Source organism: Elgaria multicarinata, chromosome 8 (assembly GCF_023053635.1).
Source record: "Elgaria multicarinata webbii isolate HBS135686 ecotype San Diego chromosome 8, rElgMul1.1.pri, whole genome shotgun sequence".
Classification (NCBI taxonomy): domain Eukaryota; kingdom Metazoa; phylum Chordata; class Lepidosauria; order Squamata; family Anguidae; genus Elgaria; species Elgaria multicarinata.
Window position 1 is genome coordinate 83,488,891 of NC_086178.1, and position 23,528 is coordinate 83,512,418.

A 23,528-nucleotide genomic window follows, 5' to 3' on the forward strand; every position below is an offset into this window, starting at 1 on the left:
CCTATTTCCTTTTAACAGAATAAGAGTGTCATCACATGGGGGGAGATCACGTTTTCTTACCGTCACTTCTCCACCCCTATGTTTAGCCCTCAAATGAAGACCACATGGTCCATTCAGGGGCTGTTTTAATCACACTGTTTTCCTGCACACAGCAGGAGATTGTGGCACATTACATTTTTTTAAAAAAATGTCAAATTAAAAGGGGTCTATTTTGTGATGGAAAAATGACCGGAAGAAGTGGGAGGCACGCAGGAGAGAGCTTCGGCCATGGGGCGGTATATAAATTTAATAAATAAAATAAATAAAGGCTGCACACTCATCCGTAAGTGGGCAGTAGTGAGCGTGCAATAAAACGTTTGTCTGATGAACCTCTAAGATTGTTGTTAATGAAGTTAGGAATGTCTTACTTTTAACATGGTATAAAGGGATTCAATTGCATATTCACTCACAAAAATTCCATGATGAAATAGCTTGTTGTATGATAATGTGTGTTAATGAAAGGCTTGTTGTATCTTGGTTTCCATACAGGTTTATACCTGGAGAGCTGTCAGATTCTGAAAATGACATATTTGAGCAATCTAAAGAATGGGCTACACAGGCAGATGAGGAGCAGCAGAAAGCTTTCAGTCATGGAATAGAGCTCATTCCCTGGTATGTGCTGTCAATCAGAGCTGATGTCCATCAGTTCATGCTGCAAGGTGCAACAGTCATTCATTATGACCAAGAGACACACTTTTCAGCACGCTGTTTCCTTCAGCTTCAGCCTGACAATAGTACATTGACATGGATGAAACCCACCACTGTTTGTTCTGCAAGTTCTAAAATGAAACTGAGCATGCCGGGCAGCACTACTGAACTTGCGAAATTTCAATTTCTTGGCAATACTGGATTAAATGGTTTGGTGGAGGGTTGCTTAGATCTGTTCTCAGCAAAGGCTGTATATATGGGACACTCTGGCATTGATATGCATGCTGTATGCGTTCAGAATAAACTTTGCAATATGTCTCTTGAAGAGAATGGTATAACACTATTGTATGGACTTCAAACTACTGAAAATAAGTTGCTGCACTTTGTGGCTCCAAAATATACCGCAAGAATGCTATTTGATGGATTGCTGGAATTAATGAATGCTGTAAGAAAGATGAAGAAATTCCCTGATCAGAGGCTGCAGTGGCTGCGAAAACAGTACGTCAGTCTGTATCAGGTAAAGTGATCTATGATTCTCCCTATTCCCCAACAAGCAGAACATGTGTCATACTATACCCAGTAAATCTCCATAATCATCACTTTTTCATTCCCATTATCCTTCACTCCATTGCTGCTCTTGGTAGCTGCTGGGCCCTAGTCCGGCTTAGCCTCTGTCCTTAGGATACTGTGCATGCATACAGTGAAAAGAAAATGAAATGTTTTTCTTTAAATTCCACATCCTGTCTATTTTAATCAAGCTGAGGACTTTTATTAGGAGGATGGACGGTATGAAGGCCCAACCTTGGCTCAAGCTGTTGAACTGTTTGGAGGGAGGCGTTGGAGTACAAGAAATACAAGCCCAGGAAACCTGACAAAAAGTGCAGAGAAGCCAGGTGTGCAGAGAAACAACACTCTGGGAATCAGCACAGCTAAGAAAAAGAAGAAAGTTCTCATGAGGGTAGGAAATTCAATTATTTAATGTTGTTGCATGGGTAATTTAAGCTGCTTTATTATGTATTTCCTGCATAATTGACTGCATTCACCAACAGAGAAAGAATGATTATAAATATATTTGATTGCTGTTGGTTGGATTTCATATATTTAGAAGCAGAGTAATTTTCTTGCACACAGAACAGTACAAACGTTTTCCTATGTTTAAATTAAACCAGAGATAGGACATTCTGGGTGGTATTTTCTACTTCTGAATTGGGCTTTTGTCTGTGTTAGGGAATCCAAAGGGAAGGAAAATATCATACATTTGAAGTGTACACAGCATTTTTGGCTATCCAGATAATATTACTTCCGCTCACTGCCCAAAAAAAGCATTAATTTGGAAGTCAAGTCAATGTCTGGGACCTGCCAATGAGCATTCAGTATTAGAGAAGCTGGAAAGGGAGCTGAAGTACCCACAAGGGGGGGGGGCAGGTAGAGCCTAGACGTGGTGGGAAGAATCTTGAATTCAGATGTGCATCTTTTACAAGTCGTCATGTTTTGGGGGGGAGAATGAGTTTTTGAAGGCTCAGGCCCTTTCTACACCTAATGATTATCCCAGAAAAATAGAGGGATTATCCCTGCCTGCTCCCAGGATCCCCTGTGTGTCATTTGCATGCACAGGGATGATCCCGCAACGACCCCGAGATAAATGGCTGGTGTAGACGTGCCCCTGGTTTCAATAATGGCAAAGTAACATTGATTTTTTTTTATGGTAGTATCCAAAGGGTTCCTTTTGTCAGAATTCCTCCTCGACAGCTCGAAGAAGGAAACCTTTGCAAACCAGCCCTTCATGTTTATGCAAACTTGAGTTACCATTACACCAGAGCCATCTTTTGTGTTAAAAATTCGTATTTTTAACCCACATTTTCTTCACTATCATTTTCAGTAACATGTTTAGGGAGCAATGCTTTGGCTGTAGACATTGTCTGAGGGGCCATAGGATACCAGGGATTTTCATTTCCAAGTCTGTAGACAGAGCTAAGGCCATGGAGGTGACAATCCCTGCTTCGATCTTCACCCCCATCCCCTCTCAGCCACCACAGAAAGCTCAGCAGTGTCACAACCTCAGATAGGAAGAAGAAAAAGGGGTGTGTTGGTGGGTGTGGAGGGGAGGAAAGGAGGGGGAGAGACCAGGATACACTGTATTGTTGTGCAAGACAATTTGCTATTCAGACATTTGAGCCTGTTGGTTCAGTATAGCAATATTGCCTATTCCCTCCTTTATAATATCTCCTGCAACGATGACCAAAGAATGAAATTTACTCCAAGACCTCATTGCCAAATTGCCAATCATCTTTTCAGCTTCTTTATGCAAGCTGGCTCAGCAAAGGACTTCAGAAAATTGTCCGTTCTGTATATACTCAGGGCAAACTAAATGTGGCATGGGAGATACAAGGTTTTTTAAAAAGAAAAGAAATAGCAACCATGGAGCTCCTCGATTTTGATCAGCACTGTGGTATTGGAGGAGATTACCTTCCCACCCACCCTGCTGTTATCATGAGGAAAATGCCCTCCTGTACTACTGTTTGCACCGTAGTGGGGGAGGGAGGCATATAAAGGTACTTGTATTTTTCTTCCCAAGGGGTAAATTGTATCTTTTGGGAGGGAGATTTTAATTGGGGAAAAGGTTAACTCCTTCCAGTTCTAATTCAAATCACTGCCCCCTCCCCAGGAATACATTTTAAAAAAACAACCCACAGATCTCATTCATGGATCTCCAATGACACATCTAGTTGGGTCCTCAAACGAATACCCACTCATTTTCTTCTGCATGCAATTTTCATCCTTTTGGCCTCAGCAAATTGATAATGGCTTTCTCGGCTAGATGTTTTCATATAGTTTTGTAATTTACTAAATGGATTGTGGTTGAAATATGTAATGTTTCTGAGATGTTTATTATGAAGGTCACTATTTTAAGGGTGAAAGTGGAGATGGTACTGATGATGAAATGGCAACTCGAAAAGCAAGACCTTTTAAGGAAAACCGGAGTAGAAGTGGTTCAGACCCTCAAGATATTGATGAGCAAGAAGAAATAGGTACTTCGTCTTAATTTTATTTTTAACAGAAGAAGCTAATTAGTCCTTTGGTGGGTATCCAAGCACTTGACTTCCATTTTTTGTCTAGATGTGGTTTCTCAAACGGTTCCCAAAGTTTAGGAATGGCTTGTTAGATAACATAAAGAACAAGGGGGCACATAAAAAACAGATGTTCTTGCAAAAGCTCACAATGTGTTTTTTTAATCCTGATCTAAATGCATTTTCTGCTAGAACAGAGTAATTTATATGGACAAATTTTAAGAAACATAAAAGCAGCTATAAAATAAGCATTGCTAAAACAGCTGCCTAGTTCATCCATCACTGAAAACGGCCTGTCACATTGGAACATGCTCAAGCTCAGGTTTGCGTGAATCTACACAGGAAGGAAAGAAGCATTTGAGAGTTCTCCTCTGTGTAACCTCAGTCATGGTATATGGCATATGAGATGCACCTTCTTTACAAACGAAATGTACATACAGACTGAAATTGTCTCTGATAGTGGATTTTACACCATTTTGACCTTCATCCATAAAAAACAGCAAGAGCATGCTAGTACAGTTTATACCAGGTAACCCTTCCCTATCTGGAGATGCATCACCAGTATATGAGGTGGAATAGTTAAATCTCATTTTTTGTTTTAGTTAATAGAGGCTACATTTGTGTATCATGCTAAACTATGGCAAGCTCCTATCTCCCCTCTCCTTCTGCCTGTTTAGTTAACTGCAGTTTGTGTGGTGCAAAAACTTCCAGAAAGTAACATTTTTCATACTAACGTTTTAAAGCATACTTTTCATTAAAATTCACAATTAACTATATAATTAAGACTTTTGTATTGCCAAAATTAAGCTAGTAATAAAGGCTACTTTTTTCTGGAACAGAATTGTATTTAATGTTAATCCTGACTAACTTAACTCCATTCATTTCAATGGGTCTACTCTAAGTAGGACTAACATTTGATCTGTTAGTCCCAAAGAATAAATTGAGAATCTTCCTGTGGCTTAAGTCACAGATATGCAGTGAACTTAAAATGTTCCCTTTTATTCCATCTTGTTCTTAAGCAGAACAGTATATCTCAAGATTGTCATTGAAAATGTTTGTTGCTGATTCAGCAGCCTTGTTCTGTTCCAATTCTTAAATAAGAAAACGGTTACTTACTTTAACCTTGTATTTAATTCAATTTCTTTCTATTTCTTGGACACTTTTCCTATGCTCAATGGCTGATGCCAATTTCTAGTTAGTCTGGAGAATTGCTGCACGTGTCTGTGTGAAGTGAATGTCAGACAGATGAAAACTGAAATAACTTCTGCTTCCCCCCCCCCTTTAATAGGGAGTTAATCTGTATTAATGCCAAACTGAGAGATACATATAATGATGCATTTATTAGCTACTTTGTGTTGGTGGAAGTATATGCGTTATATACTCATTCTGAACAGCATTTTGAACAACATAACAAGAATTAAGTTTTCTGTTGTCTTTAGTGTGTTTTTTCTGTCTGACAAATGGTTCTGGGTAATACGAACATTTGCATACTCTTCTATAAACAGAAGATAGTCCAATAAAATATACATTTACCATTGTTTATGTCTTCTAGGCATCAGAATTGTGGCTCAGATAGGGCATTTATTTTGTGTCGGGTAATATTATTTATCTATGTTAGTGTTACAAATATGCTTTTATTCTTAGAACCGAGTCTTCTGGTTACTTTTCCTGGTACCAATACCCTGCCTTCCAGAAGAACACAATCCCTAACTACCTCAGTACCACCTAGTGTAACACCTGGGGTCTCTTCACCTGTCAGACCAGTATCTTCTCCTGTAATGTCATCATCAATAAAAAGTCAATCTAGGTAAGGAGAAAGCATGACTGCACATACATTTCTGTTCCGAAATGGTAAAACTAATTGTGCAATCGCTGCTTAGGCCTTTATTTAGTTATTTATTGATTCACATTACTGTGCTGGCATAGGAACTGAGACCTACCTGGCACCAAAATTGTACACCATGTTTCCTCTACTGCCAGGTATTTGACAGCATATGATAAGGTTTTAACTGATCCTGGGGTTTTTATTGTTGAGTTCTTTAAATTGTTTTGTATGTAATGGTTTTTATATTAAGTTTTATGTTACATTCTGCCCAGAGAACCTTGGCTATCGAGCCTTATAGAAATGTTAATGAGCGTCAGCATCATACCTTATAAAACCAAAATAAAAACCAGCAGCAGTGTAAAGGTCTAAAAAATTAATAACAGATTTAAAACAATACAAACCAAAGAACTAAAATGCCTCCGAGAATTACACCATTAAGAGTGTTGGCTTTGAAACAGATTGAGGTATTACAAATTCCACAGATGCATCTGGGATTTCTTCATAGTTTTTCCCAGCAGTAGTCAAAAAGTGAATTTCTATACCGCCCAATAGCTGAAGGTCTATGAGCCATGCCTCGTTCATGGAATGTCATAGGAAGTCTTGCATTTCATGTTGGAGGGTCAGTTGGTGTCCTGCTCAACCTCTTCACAGAAAATAGCAGAGCACCGCTTCCCTGATCTTCAAAGCAACCCTATGGGGCTGCTAATTATCACAAGAGATCAGGAGCCACCTTCCTCCCGTCCTTTTTGCGAACCACAAGAAGAGCTTTGACTCTCTCCTTGAAGGGGAATTTTCACGGCAGGCTTTCGTGGGACTGCTTAGCGCTCTGGAACAGGATGCCCCAAGGTTTCCCTTTACACTCAGCCTGGGAAATGTCTCAGTTCAGTGCCACAGGAGGAGGCTCAGGGCAAATGTGGGGAATGAGTTTTAAAAGTACACATTAAGCACAGCAGTGTTCACTTTCAAGTAAATATGTAGATTCTGACTGTAAGGCTTAAATGTCCTTGCTCCCTTCTAAAGCGGCTCCTGTTTCTCTTGGCAGCCCCTTTAAATAATTAACATTAACCGCCCTTTAATTAATCATTTCCTGAACTTGTTACCTCTCTGAAACAAGCTGTCCTCAGCTTCAGCACTGAAATTAGCTGTTGAAATGGGGGATATTTGCCCTTTGTTTTTGTTTGTCAATCGTCATTCTATCTGAATGCAATGACAGAATTGCGCAAATGCTGTAAACACACACACACACACCACACCACACCACTATTTACTGTGTGGGATGGGAGGCACAAGGTTTTCTACTTCTGTTTTCTGCTCTTCTCCAAACTAGCATGGAGCATAGAAAACAGCAATGGGAAGGGAAATAAGCCTCTTGCTGATTTTGGAGGTCTGCAGTGGGAGAAGACTCTGGAGAAGGTGGAAGTAATCCCCTCCGCTCTGAACCTCTTCTCCAAATGTTTGTCAAATCTATCAAATAAAAATGCCACAGGAAGCTCTAGTACTTATTTTTTACAAACCAAAAAAGTCGGACCTTAAACTACAGTTTTCTGCCTGGCTTGCTTTTGTTATCAGAGCCAGACAGGGAGAAAACTACAGACAATATAAAAAGTAATCCCTCTTTCCCCAGACAATAGAGCTCATGAGCTGCCCTTTACTGCCATAAAGTAGTTTTCTGAGCCACAAATACATTACAGAAGAAGCAGGGATGAGGAGAAATTGTCCCTTCCCACACAAGTTACACACATTTGTGTGGAGGGAACATAGCGCTATATCCCTCAAAAGTGCATAAAGTGCATTACAATTCCACTTGTATTCTACAATAGAAAAGCAATTATTTTTAGCACTAGGATCCTTCTATTTGGAAGCACCCTTGATGTGGGAACATCCAAATATAAAACTTTCAGTTGGCAAACTGAAGAAGTACCTTTACCAGTTAGGTCCTTTTATACAAACTGGTCATCAAAAGTGGTTTTAGAGCAGAGGCATGCAACACATACCTGCAGCTGCCTCGGGATTTGTGTGTGTGTGTGGCTTTCACCTTTGCACCTGCTCCCACCATGCTGCTAGATGCCCCCAAAATTTGGCAGTGCAGCGGTGGCAAAAAAAAAAATTATTTATTGCATTTATATACCGCCCCATAGCCGAAGCTGTCTGGGTGGTTCACATAACATAAAACGTTTAAAAACAATATACAAAAATTAAAAACCACAAAAACATAACAAAATTCACATACATTTAAAACCACTATATCAACTTTAGAAACGATGAGCCAAAAAACCAGGCCCGGGCTCAATACATGTAGCTATAAATGCCTGGGAGAAGAGAAAAGTCCTGACCTGGTGCCAAAAAGATGACAATGTCGGCGCCAGGGGGGTCTCGTCAGGGAGATTGTTGAAAAGTTGGGGAGCCACCACAGAGAAGGCCCTCTCTCTTGCAGCAATTTCATTTCTATGTAAAATTGTGCTCCTGGACGCTTCCAGGGAGCGCTGTTTTGCTTCAAAACAAGGTCTGTTCTCCCTGCCTGCCTTGATTTAAAGAGAAATTGCCACCTTTTTTTGCTGACATGCCACTGCAGATTTGGCAGCACAGAAGCAATTTCAACAGTGGCAGGGAGGGGTGTGGCCTCTGGTGGTTTCCGAGGGGAGGGGAAATTGGCCCTCAGATGCCAGTGAAGTGCCTACCCCATCTTGGAGGGAGGATAAATCTACAATGTTAACATACAAAATCAAGCCACTTACATTTGACTCCTTTTCTTTTAGCACATGGAGTAGCAGTAGCTGGCATGGAAGAGTTAAAGGGGGATTGAAAGGCTTCCAAACCTGCATGGTTTCTGACAGCACCATGAGTTTTGTTGAATTTGTAGAGCTCTTCAAGTCTTTCAGGTAAAATCTATTTTACTGATTCTTAGCCTGTTTCAAACAACAATACACAGTCTGTGCTTTGAAAATAATATATAATAAAAATGATTTATACATTTTAGTGTTCGAAGCCGCAAGGATTTGAAGGAACTTTTTGATGTATATGCTGTACCCTGCAATCGATTGGGTTCTGAATCTGCTCCGCTATATACCTCTCTTAAGATTGATGAGAATACGAATGGACTACAGCCTGATTTAGGTAAGATAATGTCACTTTATTGCAGTTAATGGCTGGATCTGAACTTGGGAGATCTAGGTTCAACCATCATTTCTATCTGTGTTCAAACACCATCTCTGTGGCTCAGTTCAGACAGCACGTTTCTCAGTGGTGGTTTTAGAACACCACGGTGGAGTTTTTACACCACTGTTGAGAAATGTGTTCTCTGGCAGGAAAACTCCACGCAACGGTGGAAGGTTTTTTGGAAAACACTCCACGCAGAATATCCACGCTGTACAGAGGAGAATTCCTGCACAACCGTTGTATTGCATGTTGTGTGGAGGAGTCCATGGAGTTTTCCATTGCATTGAGTTGACTTTTCCCACTGTCTACAGATTTCCCTGGCAAGAGTGGCGAAAGGAGCGAGTGCCGCTCTAAGAGAGCCACTGGGATTGTTTTTTCACAGCAGTGGCTGATGGAATACTATCTGGAGGACTGGGGAGGAGAGAGGGTGGAGGAACTGTCAATCAAATGTTGCGATGGATTTTACTCAACGCCACAGTAGCCCATAGTCACACAACGGTGGAATTAGAACATGTTGTGTGGGGAGTATCTCCTAAAAACTCAACCGTTGAGTGGAGTTTTCACACTGTGTTGACTAACGTCTTGTCTGGACTGAGCCTATCTGTGGCCTAAATGTCTGATTCTGGTTGTCACTGTCTCTCAAATTTATTTCTCCATCTATAGTATGAGAACAATGGCGTAACTCACTGAATAGCTGAGAGCATAAATATTGATGAATGTTTTATGAATCACTTTGAAATTTATATTAAAAATGCATTATATGTTATATATGACAATAAAGAGAATAAAATTGCAGCCCTTGACACAATGCCATCTGAAATCACTGAGGCTTAGTTATATGTGATGGGGCATGGGATTGTAGCCTAAAAAATGAACTTTGGGCCAATTGAAAATGTATATAGTTGCCGTTCTTGGTGAAATGTGCCATTAAAAAGTACTATGAGTTATTTTAAGCGATGAGATCTTTTTTAGAGTATTACTAGGAAATGCTCAGTGATAAACCTCAGGTTCCACAAAATTGAAAAAACACATCCAAAGATTTTGTTTTACCTAAGCAATATCAGTTAAAGATAGGCTGTTCAAAAGTGAGTAGATTTGTGCTTCTATGAATTATATTCTTGAAATAATGAACTGAGCTCTGAGTAAAATTTCTAGGTTTGCAGTGATTTGGAAAACGTAGGCTTAAATAGAAAGATCAGTTTGTTTGTTTATTTATTTATTGCGTAGAGTACTACAACGGAGTGGGAAGAAAACAGAATTATCATTGTTCCGCTTATTAAAGAAAGAGTGTTCTCTCAAATATCCTTAGCTATTTAGGACTTAAGGGTTAAAACTAGTACCTGGGAGAATCTACTAAGTATTTGTGTTTATATTTTTATCTTTTAGATTTACTAACTAGGAACATATCAGATTTGGGTTTGTTCATTAAGAGCAGGCAGCAGCTATCGGACAACCAGAGACAAATATCTGATGCTATTGCTGCCGCAAGCATTGTTACTAATGGCACTGGAGTAGAGAGCACATCTCTGGGGATATTTGGAGTGGGCATCCAGCAACTCAATGACTTCTTAGTAAATTGCCAAGGAGAACATTATACGTACGATGAAATCCTCAGTATTATTCAGGTTTGTAATACAAAACTTTGGAATTCATATATTCACACTGCTTGATTACTTTGTTCTCTGTGTTTTTCCTGTGCTCCAGTAGCCTCAGTCCAATATTCTCCAGTGGGCTGACTCAGAACGTTGAAATGGCACAGTAGTGTGGAGCTATTGCTACCCCAGGCACAGTCATCATGTTTAGATGTAGCATTGCAGCCTCAGTAACAAAGGGAACAATCCAACCGAAGATCAGTGCTTTTAAATCTGTTTTTATTTCAGTGGCAATGAGTATGAACATTTCCATGCTCAAAGCTCACGCATGACATAGAAGTAAACATCCAGCTCCGAGGAAGAGGGGAGGAACTGGTGACAACCTGCTGATATACTATGCTAACTAAGCTTTTGATTTCAGTCAGCTCGTGCATTGCTGGGTTCAGGATTTTTTGTGGACGTCACACCAATGACTTTGAGTGGGCTGCTTTAATGTGTGAGAAGAACCATTTATTGCAATGAATTTCAGACCTTTTCCCTTCATAAAATCCTTTCCACATCAACTTATCTGTTGTGGAACCCATGCATATCTGCTATAGAAACCCTCTGTGTTGCAGAAGATTCTCGGATATACTGAAGCTGCACACTTAATTCGTGCAGAGCACTGGCCAGATCTGTTAGGCCTTCAGCATTACCCTGAATAAACTGAGAATGTACCCTGGAACACATTTGACATTCCCCAGGGTCTGTGCATTGCAGGCAGCAGCTTGGATGGTAAGCTGTCTTTCAGTCAAGTTTGTCTGCCATTACTGATCTGTTCTCCTCTCTTCTCTCCCTATTGAGTTCTCAGCATGTTCCAGAAGATTTGGAAGAGGCTGGGGCTGCCCCTTTACTTCGTTCTGAATGCCCAGCCCATCTTCTGCACGTTGCTGAGGTCTTGTAGGGGTAGGGATCTCTCACTTCCTGTAGGACAGGGAGAGAAGCAGAGCAACCATGTTCTTTGTGTCATGGCAGGTTGAAATCTGTGCGAGAGACCTTCTCTAAAGCCCAGCAGGTAGTGAGAGACTCTGCTTTGAAGTTCCTTGCACTTAGAGAAAGGGAAGGCATGATGTGAGTAGACCAAGCCCTCTCCGTTTTCCGCAAGACAGAAGCGCAAAGTGAGAGATTTAGTGCGAAGTGAGATATTCCCTCTCCCCGCACCTCCAAGACCTATGTAACATGCAGAGATGTGTGTGGCGTGGTGGTGGTGGGGATTCATGCCTGTCTGGGGAATGTCAGAGGCAGCTTGAGTTTCTCCTTTGTTTGCCACTGACCTTCACAGCTGCCAAGCACAAGGCAACAATTTTATCCAGCAGTGGGCCATTTTTTTTGTCTCTGGGCTACAGCAAAGGTCCAACTGCATCAGCTTCTGGTGCCATCCATGAACAAAGAGCCAGCCATGTCTACACAAAGCAGTGTTGCAGACTTCTGGCAGTTAGGTATTGGAATAGGAATGCAGCTAACATGCAAAATGCTTGCATGTTTACATCAGCACAAACTTCCTTGAGTTGTCACAGCTTTATATTTCTTTATGCTCAATTCATTCTATTTATAGGCACATTTTATGTAATACAAATAAATCGTGGTAAATTCAAGCTACTTCTCAGGGTGGAATTAGGCAAGTGTGGGTTGCACCAGACACATGAAACCTGTTCGACGGGAGAGCAGTGCTGAATACTTTCTCCCAACACTATTTCAAGATCAGGCAAGGCTAAGAGAAATACAGGGAAAGGGGCTGTGTAGTGGAAAACGGCCAGATGGAGGAGTTTCAATATTCTGTCCCACCCACCACTTCTCTGCTTGACATTTTCCCCAGCCCTCATTTTGCTTTACAGATGTGGTGTTGGGCACAACTGGCATTTGGAAACTTAGATCTGCCGCTAACATGTTTACTTCTACCCTCGGTAATGCATAAGGCACACCCAAATGCAAATTATATTGTAAAACTTAGTGAAAAAGAGGTATTTGTTATGCCTGTTTATTTCACCCATTTATTCTCACTCTCTATTTGCCTTTTACAGAAGTTTGAACCCAGCGTCAATATGTGCCAGCAGGGATTAATGTCATTTGAAGGATTTGCACGGTAATAACCTGTGGATCTTCTTGATATTTGGTCAACTGTCTTATATGTCTTTATGAATTTTACATTTTTGTATCTCTAGGTTTTTGATGGATAAAGATAATTTTGCTTCAATGAACAATGAGTCACAAGAAAACATAGAAGATCTGCATTTCCCACTGTCATATTATTACATTGAGTCTTCACACAATACTTACCTCACAGGACATCAGCTTAAAGGAGAATCCTCAGTAGAACTTTACAGCCAGGTATACCAACTCAGTCTGCTGCCCTCCTTTTTTTTCTGGAAGGATTTGTTTGTTTATTTGGAAAGTCAAAGAAGCATGACCTTCTCCTGCTTTCTAAACTTAAATGTTCCAAGTACTTGCTTGTAAAACATAGGAAAACAAAATGTGTGGGAAAACTGCTTGTGTGCACAGTTGTGCTCAGATGCTTTTTTTATAATTATATATTTAAGCTTTGTTCTAAGGCAAAAAAGGGGGTGTTTCATTTGAGAGACGTAGCATTTACACACTAGCCAGTCTGATCTAACCTGCTAAAATTAGACTTTCCCACAGGAAAGACTGAGCTAATATGTTAGTTCATTTAAATGTCAAAGGACCATTCAGAATATTGCAAGTTGTGCTGAAAAGATGATGAGTTTGTAGCAAAATTATTATTCAGGAAAGATCTGCTTCTAGGAATATTATATAATATTTTAGACATTCTTTCCAAGCAGTGACCCATATAGAGACAAGTATTGTTTTCCAGAGATTTGGTATTCTATCTTATCTCTGTTAGAGTTGCATCATTTTTAAAAGGGTTTACTGAAGTATCACACATCCTGTGAGTGGAAAATATAATTGCGCCAGCAGTGCATAACGAGAGTGGAGAGAAGCAAGGGCAAAGTCAGGAATGAGTTATAAATGGCCACAACTCCTATTTTATTTATTTATTTATTTATTTATTTATTTATTGCATTTATATACCGCCCCATAGCCGAAGCTCTCTGGGCGGTTCACATAAGATAAAACATTTAAAAACAGTATACAAAAATTTAAAAAACACAAAGACATCCAAAATTCACATACATTTAAAACCACTATATCAACTTTATTTATTTATTTATTGCATTTATATACCGCCCCATAGCCGAAGCTCTCTGGGCGGTTTACAAAAGTTAAAAACAGTTAAAATTAAAAACAAATATACAAAGTTTAAAAACATAAAAAGCATAAAAACAACAGTATCTTATAAAAACAGCTATTCTGGGGTCCATTAAAAACAAACAAACTCAGCTCATGCTGTTAAATGCCTGGGAGAAGATAAAGGTCTTAACCTGATGCCGAAAAGATAACAATGTTGGCACCAGGCGAGCCTTGTCGGGAAGATCATTCCATAATTGGGGGGCCACCACTGAGAAGGCCCTCTCCCTTGTTGCCATCCTCCGAGCTTCCCTCGGAGTAGGTTCTCGGAGGAGGACCGAGGACTTTAGAAACGAAGAGCCATGTGAACGATGTTGGTTAGAGCTTACAAGGCATAGATCCAGGCATCAGGCAGCCTGACTGCTGGCTGATCCTTTACCCCAGGTTATGTGCTAGAGTAACATAGGGGGTAGCAGGATTTTTTGTAGGCCCACCATACTGTGGGCTAATCATGTGGATCCCTCCTGCAACTAGAGGGTGTTGTAGGTTGTATGCTAGCTGCCAAGCTGGGCTGGAGCCTTGAGCTCCTTCCCTGCTCCCCTAAAATAGATGCCTAGTGCCCACAATGCCACCATGATGACGTAGTTGTGACAGAAGTATATAGACCTGCTGTAATCCATGTAACTGCATTGCTATGAGGAGAGCACCCCCACCCCTAGACTCACCTATGGGTAAAATTCCTCCTCAACCCCATTAATCCTAAGTGGTTTTCACTAACTTTGATTTATAGCAATAAAGTTGGTGCCAGTTGGAGTTGGTGCCACATGGCAGTGAATATATGCTCCAGGAGCAGTCCAGTGGGGGAACTACCCCTCCCAGGCCTAACCTCTAGATCCTGCTCCCTCAGGATCCAACCAGCTCTTTTGGTTGTTATCCAGGCAGCCACAAACCCCTTTGGGCAGAACAGCCGCACAGCAAGGAAAAGAATCTCCGCAGTTCCCCCACCCACCCCGCTTTCTGCTATTCGCATGATACTGTGATAGCGCGAACAGGGTCCCTGATAACTGGGGTTGCACACCTTATTCATAGTGAATGACTTTTTTACTGGGTTTACCATTTCATGTGCGCTCAAAAAACAATCTGCAGCTTCTTGGCAGGTGTTCCTTTAGCTTTAGCTGTGGACTTAAGTGTGTGTGTGTGTGTGTGTGTGTGTGTGTGTGTGTGTGTGTGTGAAGTGGCACACTCAAAGCATCCTGTGTGGCATGTTACGTTTTTGTTTATGTGCAATACTGTCGAAGCCAAGTAAGCTTTGCTGGAAACCTGTGAAGAGTGTCTGGCTTGGAAGGAAAACTGTGTGCAGCTAATATACTTTAAAAATAAAATAAAATTATAGCCACGATCTGTCGTAAAGAAGCATCAGTATAGGGGTCAACAGTTAAACAAATAGGGAGGTCTAATTATGTATATAATAGGAATGATAGGAACCTATTTCTTAGAAAACTGTTCATGCTTCACTTGTTCATGCTACAGGTCAAACGAATTGAATTTTTTGCCAGCACTATAAAGTATTGTTCTCTTAGTAGGTCAGTTATAACATGCACACTAAAAGATTTGTAACTGTACCACAAGGGTTGGGTCACTTCACTGATGAAAGATGTCTGCCTGGAGAATGGGAGCAACTTTCAACAATTTCCCCTCCTCTTTGGGTGGGGGGTTCTCTGAACTTCCCGTTCTGCTGGAAGGCATCTTTTGACAGCAAAGTACAAAACATTAGATACAATCCCTTTATTATGACCTATAGAAGTGATGTACTATGATGTTGTTCTTTGTTTCAGGTTCTATTACAAGGCTGTAGAAGCGTGGAATTAGACTGCTGGGATGGTGATGATGGAATGCCTGTCATTTATCATGGGCATACGCTCACAACTAAGATTCCTTTTAAGGTATATGTATTTTCATAATATATCCCAATTTGCACCAGGTGCATCACGTGGGGGAAAGCATTCCACAATTGGAATGCTCTTCCCTTCTTGTAATGGGGACGCCTAGAGAATTTCCTCTGAGAATGCTCTTAATACTCTAACAGTTTCATGATGCAGTAGTGGTGTTTAATATATCCTGGGCCAAGAGTTTTACGGTAAGCACCAGCACTTTGACTTAAGCTAGGAAATGGACCCCGAGCCAATACAGTTGTTTCAAGAGTTGTGAGATGCCCTGTCCCAGTCAAGTACCAAGCACAGCAGAACCTAGGACCTAGTAGCTGTAAAGGTAGCCCGAAGAGAACCAGCAACCTGGCCCCTTCGTTCTCGCTGCCACCACCTTGTCAGAGGCTCCCGGGCACCCAAAGCCCCTAGGGAAGGACACCAGAATCCTGTCTCAGTAGCCCTGGATTTAGCATTGACCCACATGGCAAGAAGAGGTAGAAAGGGTTTATTTACAAGTTAGGGCAGGGAATGGTGGGAAGAATACAGAATAAAACACACATGCAGGCATGCATAGCATAGAAACCCAATAACCTTTAAAACCATTTTAAAAAATAGCTAGCTACTACTTAGATGCCTAGTGCCCACAATGCCACCATAGCATTGTGAACCGCCCAGAGAGCTTCGGCTATTGGGCGGTATAGAAATGTAATAAATAAATAAATAAATACTCCACAGTAGGGCCTCTCAGTCGCTACTAGCCACAGACACCTCCATCCCCACTGTAAGGAGGGGCAAGACGAAGACCAGGAGAGCCCCTTAACTTTATACTCTCCGAACTCCCCATTCCTCTCCCAGGCTCCCTCCTCCCTCTGGCACACCCCGGAGGCCTGGTTTCACACTTCTCCAGCTGCAGAAACTCCTTCCTGCCATCCCTGCTGGTTTATGGCCTTGAGAACTGATAAGGCGCCTCTCTCCTGGTGCCAAGGTCTTTCCTATCTTGTCTACTCCCACCCCCAGGTGTCCTGATGTAAATCTGCAGGTCGGCACCCTTCTTTCTAAAAGAGTCATGCATTTTAAAAGTGTCAGGCTAAAACTACCCAAACCACTTAACCCTTGCTGCCTGCCAAAGAAGACGCAGTCTATCTGATACCTACTCCTTCACAGTAGCAAGCTCCCAGTGCAGTTGTCAAAGACATCCTTTATACTACAGAGTGTGTGAATATGTGAGAGAATGGGGTCTGGGCAATTACATCAGGGCCCATGTGTCAGCAGTGAAGTGGCCCTGCCAACTTTGTGATGTGACCAACAACATCCCACAACATGCTTGCCCAGACGGTATTTGGCCCTTAGACCGAAAAGGGATCCCCACCCGTGCTTTGTAGCATAGGATGCCATTTCAGCTGCAGCTATTTTGTGCCTCTGCAGCTAAACTCAGACTCTTAATGTAGTAATCTGGACCTTGTAAGCAACCTTAGTTTCCTCATTGCTTAAAAAGCCTGGAGTTAGCAAGCAGATGCTAGATTTCCTTCAATAATTCATGGGGCAGAATAGCACATGTCCTAAATATCATAGATGAATGATAAAATTCTGGTTAATTTTAATTCTTACAGGAAGTAGTCGAAGCTATTGATCGCAATGCCTTTATCACCTCAGACATGCCAATCATCATATCTATTGAGAACCACTGTTCCTTACCCCAGCAACGAAAGATGTCTGACATTTTCAAGGTAGGTTACAAGAAACACTGGTCTTGTTTGAGAAATCAAGTCCTGGCTTAATAAGCCAGGATATACATGTAGACTTCCACCTGTGTTCAGCCGCTTTGCTCCTCTTTCAATTCTCCCTTCACAAGAGTTAGTAAACAAACCAGGAAGCCACAGGTTGCCATAGACTCCTGTTATGTTCTAAAGAGGAAAATGGCTTTTAAAGAAGCCAGAATTTGGAAGCCAACTTGAAACCATGGCTTCATATCTTTGCTTGTTTGGAAGACATTAACTGTAGTTTCCTGGTCTAGATTTAACAAGAAGCTATGTTTAACTGTGGTTTATTAAGCCAGGATTTTATTGTCCGAACTATTCAATCAGCATGGCTTTAGATTTTGATCCTCTTTTACCTAATACCTTACATTTTATTGTTACTCCAGAATACATTTGGAGAAAAACTGGTAACTAAATTTTTATTTGAGAGTGACTTTTCTGATGACCCAATGCTACCTTCTCCCCATCAACTGAGAAGAAAGGTTTTGCTTAAAAACAAAAAGCTCAAAGCTCACCAAACTCCAGTAGATATATTAAAACAGAAGGTAAGATCATCCTATGTAAAGTGTTTTGAGGATTAAGCTATTTTGTGGGAGAAAAAAGAAGTGTACATTTTATTTTTTAAATATTGTAGTGACTAAATACACAGTGACTTGGCGGTCTTATCCACAGAGTCACACTCAGACCTTTCTTGATCATTTTGCTTAAATAAAAATATAACTGCATGATTGTATGCATTGATAAATATGGACAGGTGTGTGGCTATAGATTGAACACAAAGTTGTGACTTCCAAAGCATTGTTAACTTTACCATTTACTTTTATGGATTGCGGATTGTACCCTTAACATTTTAAGATCTTCTGAATCTCATATAAATGTTTTAAGTTCTTTAGGAGGGTTTCCCTTAAAAGACAGCTTATAAACCTTTTAAATAAATATATACATTTGGGCTTATATGGATAGTTGTAAATGGCATTTGTTAGGGAGTAGTTTGTTATCATCATGTAATCTATTTTTAGAAAGTTTTGCCCTAATCAGAGTTTCTGGACTGGTTTACCTAGCTTAATGATCCTCCTTCTGTAGAGCACGGGGATGATGGTGAACATGTGTCCCTCAAGATATTGTTGGACTACAGCTCCTATGAACTATTTATTTATTTATTTATTTATTATTTAAAACATTTGTATCCCGCCCTATATCACTAGGATCTCAGGGCGGCATACAAATAAAATCATATGATTTAAAAGAATAAATATACACAGCTAAAAACAAATTAAACCATGAATCAAGTTAAAACCAATATATAATTTAAAAGCAGTAAAACAATTAAAACAGGTAAAACAATGTGCAAGCTAGGTGAATTTAAACATTAAAGGCTTTATTAAAAAGCCATGTTTTTACTTGGCGCTGGAATAGAGTCAGCGTTGGTGCCACTCGGGCCCCCAAGGGGAGGGCATTCCACAGTCGGGGTGCCACAACAGAGAAGGCCCTCTCCCATGTCCCACCATAGCGTATGTGTTGCATTGGTGGGATGCGGAGGAGGGCTCCTCCAACAGATCTCAAGTCTCAGGCAGGCATATAATAAGGAGAGGCGCTCCCTCAAGTATCGAGGTCCAAAGCCGTTTGGTGAGGGATCATAGGAGTTTTAGGCCAAAATATTGGGAGCACCGTATAATTCCCATTCCTGCTGTAGAGGAAGAGAGTGTTCCCAGCTCCTCGTGGACATAATGTAATGTGAGTATTCCATGCAGAGACTGATATATGTGGAGGCAGAATTCATGCAATTTTCTTTCCCTGCCCCTCATTTTTTTTATCTTGTTTATTTGTTTTTGAGGCAGATGATCTATGCACATTGGGCCTCTGCATGGAGAATTAAATCCTATATTACATCTGTGGTGAAAAGGGTATAAACCTACTTATTTGCCATGGGAATAAGATTCCAGTTGTGTTAATTGGTTCCTTTAATTTAATTAGAGGCAGATCTCTATGCAAACAATATGTGTGTAATTCAACTCTCTCCATTAAAATGAATTCAGAATTCATTCTGGGTGGTGGGAGCTCTGGATGCGTATTTTGACTTGTGACTCAGTAAGAAAGAGCAATGCAGTGAGGAATAGGAGATGGTGTTGAGTCTAATTCTTGAAAGATGGAAATGGAACTTCAACAAGGAAAAGCCTAGTGCTTTTCGGGAAGTTAAATGGCTCAGTGGCGGAGCTAAACAAATTCTGTGAACACATGTAATAACATTATATATCAGTATGAAAAAGATAGTCTCTTACTGTTTAATAAGTGGATATCGCTTTGCTTTTTTTTTTAAAAAAAAATAAGTGTTTAAAAAGTGTTTAAAAATCCTATAGGCTCATCAGCTGGCGTACATGCAAGCTCAGGCAAGCAATGGTGGTAATGTGGCGAACCTCTCCACTACTAATGAAGAAGAGGAGGATGAAGAAGATGAATATGACTATGACTATGAGTCTCTGTCTGATGGTAAACAAATGTACTTTTTGTAGCATTTTTGTGATTTGTGGCATGGTCACAGCTTCAACCGTAACCATACTTGAAATTTCTTAACCATCAAAACCAAACCTCAGATAAAACATTTAACTCTATCTCATAGCTCATGTTAATTTCTATTAATTTGAAGCATCTGTTAATACCCATTCTAAATAATAGGAAAATATATGGTTTATGTAATATATAAAGCAGGCAGCTTGTGGCCCCCCCAGATGTTTTCGCATAGAAGTCCCATCATCACTCATCATTGGTTATGCTGTCTAGGGCTGATGGGAGTTGTAGGCCAAAATATCTGGAGGGCCAGAAGTAGTCCACCCTGATGTAAAGAATTGGAAAAGGAGCTATGTTTTAAAACACTATTTGTAGGTTTTTGAACATCTCAAAGCTAGCTAATTATTTATATATAACCTCTTTAATAGTCATAGTTCCTCAACTTAACACAGCTTTGGAAATTCCCATAAATAATTGTGAAGGCTTAATGGTCATGTAAATAATGATGGTTAAAAATCAGGACTGATCAAAGTGATAAAAATGGTTCCTATGATTAGGAAACATAACAATAATTTCTGATTTCCATTATTGCATAGGGTGATTGTTTTGATATCTGCACTGAAGTGAACATTATGTATTGAGGCTGGATTTCTATGCCTGCTGCTCCTGCTTTGAGCCGTGTTCTAGCAACACAAAGCAGCAACTGTCCGTTCTAAGGACACTGCTGTTCAGAAAGTTTAATTAGCAGCATAGATGAAAACATTCTGTTCAGGAAGCATACTGCACATCTCATACCTGATGCGAGATCTGATTAGGCAGAATAAGATTAAAGTGGAAATGTTAAGATCCACAATGCAAAACAAACAGTTACAACAGGCACATTTAATTTTTCTTGGGTATTTTCTTGCATCATAGAAAGTGCTGACTTGATCATCCCCATCCCAGTTAGGGCTTTCCTAAGCTAGTTTCATATGATGTACAGTAAGTACATATCTCCTAATAGGACAAAATTCTCTGCCATATCTAGACTAAATTTTAACTTTTGCCTGATTATTGCTTTTTCCTGAGTTTTTGAAGTTCTCTCACTATGAAATCAGTTCCATTTCAGGTCACTCTGGAGTTAGTGGCGTGATATGAAGTCCAGTTTCTTCTCATCTTTACATTCTAATAGTATTTCCAGTGTTATCCGTTTGTAGCAATTCTACAGTCATTGTTCTACGTAACCTGAATGTAATTTTCATTTCTCTGGCTTTATTTCTTAATTTCCTCTACTCTTATTCCCTTTCTGACTGTTTTTCTATAGCTGATGTCCTTAATGCTTCTCCTGCTCCTAACAGCCAGGAAGGTAAAAGGCCACGTGGCCGAGCATCATAACTGCATGAATTTCAGCACTGCATTTCCAAGCAACTTTGAATGCATATTTTGAATGGATACATTCACCTATTAGTTAAACACAGTTTTGCATTTCTGTCATTTTCCATTATGTGTTTTTGGGGATCACAACATTTGCATGTGCCCACTAATTCCTTATTTATACACTTTGTTATAATTAAATAGATTATTGAGTCACATGTACACCAGTTGCTGGGGAACATGGGTGGGAGGGTGCTGTTGCACCATGTCCTGCTTGTGGTTCCCTCTTTGACAGCTGGCTGGCCACTGTGGGAACAGAGTGTTGGACTAGTGGACCCTTGGTCTGATCCAGCATGGCTCTTCTTAAGTTCTTATTTATGCAGATAAATTTAAAATAATTCCATTTCCTGTTGGGCTATAAATTTGGGCGAATCAATGATGACAAGTTTTTAGTAAGCACCTCAGTTCCTTGTCACACCCCTCCCCCTTAACTGCAAAGACATGTCTTATGTATTAGGGTTACGTTCAATCCAAGTCAGAAAGCATTTACAATATTTCTAATTTTAAAAATTAAAATAATTTAGTTGATGCAATTTTAATTTAATATACTGTTTCAAGTGGAAAGTCAACTGTTGCTTTGCTTCTTAAGGAAATACATGTTTGCTGAGTTCAAAATGATAGGCTAGAAGCTGACTCACACTAAAAAATAATATTACCATTGAGGGAGAAATGATTTGGCTAGTTGTTTTTTTCATTATTCAGAATAGCATTGGCTGCTTTATCCAAAAACATTACATTGGGGAAAAAATGCCTTTGCAACTCTTCAGCCAGATAATGCTTACTTTCCAGATAACATTCTGGAAGACAGACCAGAGAATAAGTTAACCGTCGATAAGCTTCAATTTGAATACAGTGAAGAAACTGCCAAAAGAATAAAGAAGACGGATAGCGCTGCATACAACAGTAAAGGAAAGGTAGTACTTCCTCATCTCTTTCCCCCAAACTTAACACCCATAGTGAGGATGGTTTGCAATCCAAAACTGGGATTGATTAAAAAAAATTAAAAGCCTCTCAGGCATGTAAAGAGGAGAGAATTTATTCTAGCTTGAGCTTTTGTAGGCTACTTTCTCGGATATGTGAAGAGGACAGCGTTCTATAAAAAGGTCATTTGTTATATTTGTCCTCTACCCTGATTTTTCAACAGAAACAATAGTTTAATAAAGAAGAAATATTAAAATACAAACGACAGGTGGTAGGTGCCTTGCCTTCTCTTCCTCTCCTGCTGAGTGATTGACTGCTAACGGACTCCAAGAGGAGGGAAAGAAGAGGTGCAGTTAAGCCAGGCAGGGCCTCGCTTGAAAAGGGTCTTCTTCTCCGCTTTGTTAGGTCAACAAATGCACTTTTTGCTTAGTCCCCTACACTAGGATCAATTCTGTTTTATAAGATTTAAAGGTAAAAGAATGTATCCTAGCCTGTCCTTACAGTCCCTGTGTTGAATGATGGATCTGCTCCCAGTCAAGTAGAAGAGATTGTCCGTGGGTCCGTTTCATCACTGAAAGAAGCGCCTGGGCGAGAAGTGCAGAATCCTCACCACCAGACTCAGTGAAACTTACTATATTTCTTCGATTCTAAGACGCCATCGATTGTAAGACGCACACTAATTTCAGTACCACCAACAGAAAAAAAGCTTTGATTCTAAGAAATAATAAACGCAGCCACGATTCTAAGACGCACCCCGTTTTTAGAGATGTTTATATGGGGGGAAAAGTGTGTCTTAGAGTCAAAGAAATACGGTACTTTGGAGTAGACGTGCATAGATTGTGCTGTTAATCTATATGAAATACTTTGGTCCTCAATAAACTTTATTGTTCCCTGTGCACCTTTGTGTACTTTGGAGTGTTTCCTCTCTTTTGTTGCATACATAAATCAATCAGTGGAAGTCAATGATAAATGCGGCAAGATATTTCATGATGTAAATAAGGGATTGTCTTATTTAAATTAATTCTCCCTCGTTTGGTGTCAAGCAGTTGCTTAAGTCATGCTTTGATTAAGGATGTCCAATTCTGTTTCGTTTTCTACAACTTTGAAATTTTTGAAGCATTTTGAAGCAAACCCATTTCTGCAACATTTCTGTGAATATTTGTGTAAAAACTTCACATGAAAATTTGTCATGCATTTTTGTACAGATTTCTCGTAATGCATGCATTTTACATGCATTGAGAGCAATGCATGAAAGCACATAGACTGAGAGCAATTAATATAAAATTCATATATTTTGTATGCATTTTTCCTAATGTAAAAATTAAAACCATTCAAAGTATAAAACAACAGTATAAAACCATGATATAAAATACAATTTGAAAGCACAACCAGGATAAAATCAGCAGCAATGCAGAAATACGAATTTAAAACACAAA

At 40.0% G+C, this 23,528-nt stretch overlaps 1 protein-coding gene across 5 annotated transcripts in view; it reads left to right on the forward strand.

Moving 5' to 3' along the window:
* The window catches only part of PLCE1 (phospholipase C epsilon 1), a 140,806-nt gene that overhangs the window by 96,802 nt on the left and 20,476 nt on the right, over positions 1-23,528 (forward strand). For 4 of the 5 annotated variants that reach the window (XM_063132890.1, XM_063132891.1, XM_063132888.1 and 1 more), the window contains exons 7-21: positions 529-1,204; positions 1,463-1,645; positions 3,599-3,716; positions 5,400-5,562; positions 8,337-8,459; positions 8,558-8,694; positions 10,123-10,361; positions 12,389-12,450; positions 12,530-12,695; positions 15,407-15,514; positions 17,107-17,223; positions 17,640-17,798; positions 19,611-19,740; positions 21,062-21,103; positions 21,961-22,085. In XM_063132890.1, the coding sequence (XP_062988960.1) occupies positions 529-1,204; positions 1,463-1,645; positions 3,599-3,716; positions 5,400-5,562; positions 8,337-8,459; positions 8,558-8,694; positions 10,123-10,361; positions 12,389-12,450; positions 12,530-12,695; positions 15,407-15,514; positions 17,107-17,223; positions 17,640-17,798; positions 19,611-19,740; positions 21,062-21,103; positions 21,961-22,085 (2,548 nt within the window). The remainder of the gene's footprint in view (positions 1-528; positions 1,205-1,462; positions 1,646-3,598; positions 3,717-5,399; positions 5,563-8,336; positions 8,460-8,557; positions 8,695-10,122; positions 10,362-12,388; positions 12,451-12,529; positions 12,696-15,406; positions 15,515-17,106; positions 17,224-17,639; positions 17,799-19,610; positions 19,741-21,061; positions 21,104-21,960; positions 22,086-23,528) is intronic. The other variant, XM_063132889.1, reaches the window with a different exon arrangement.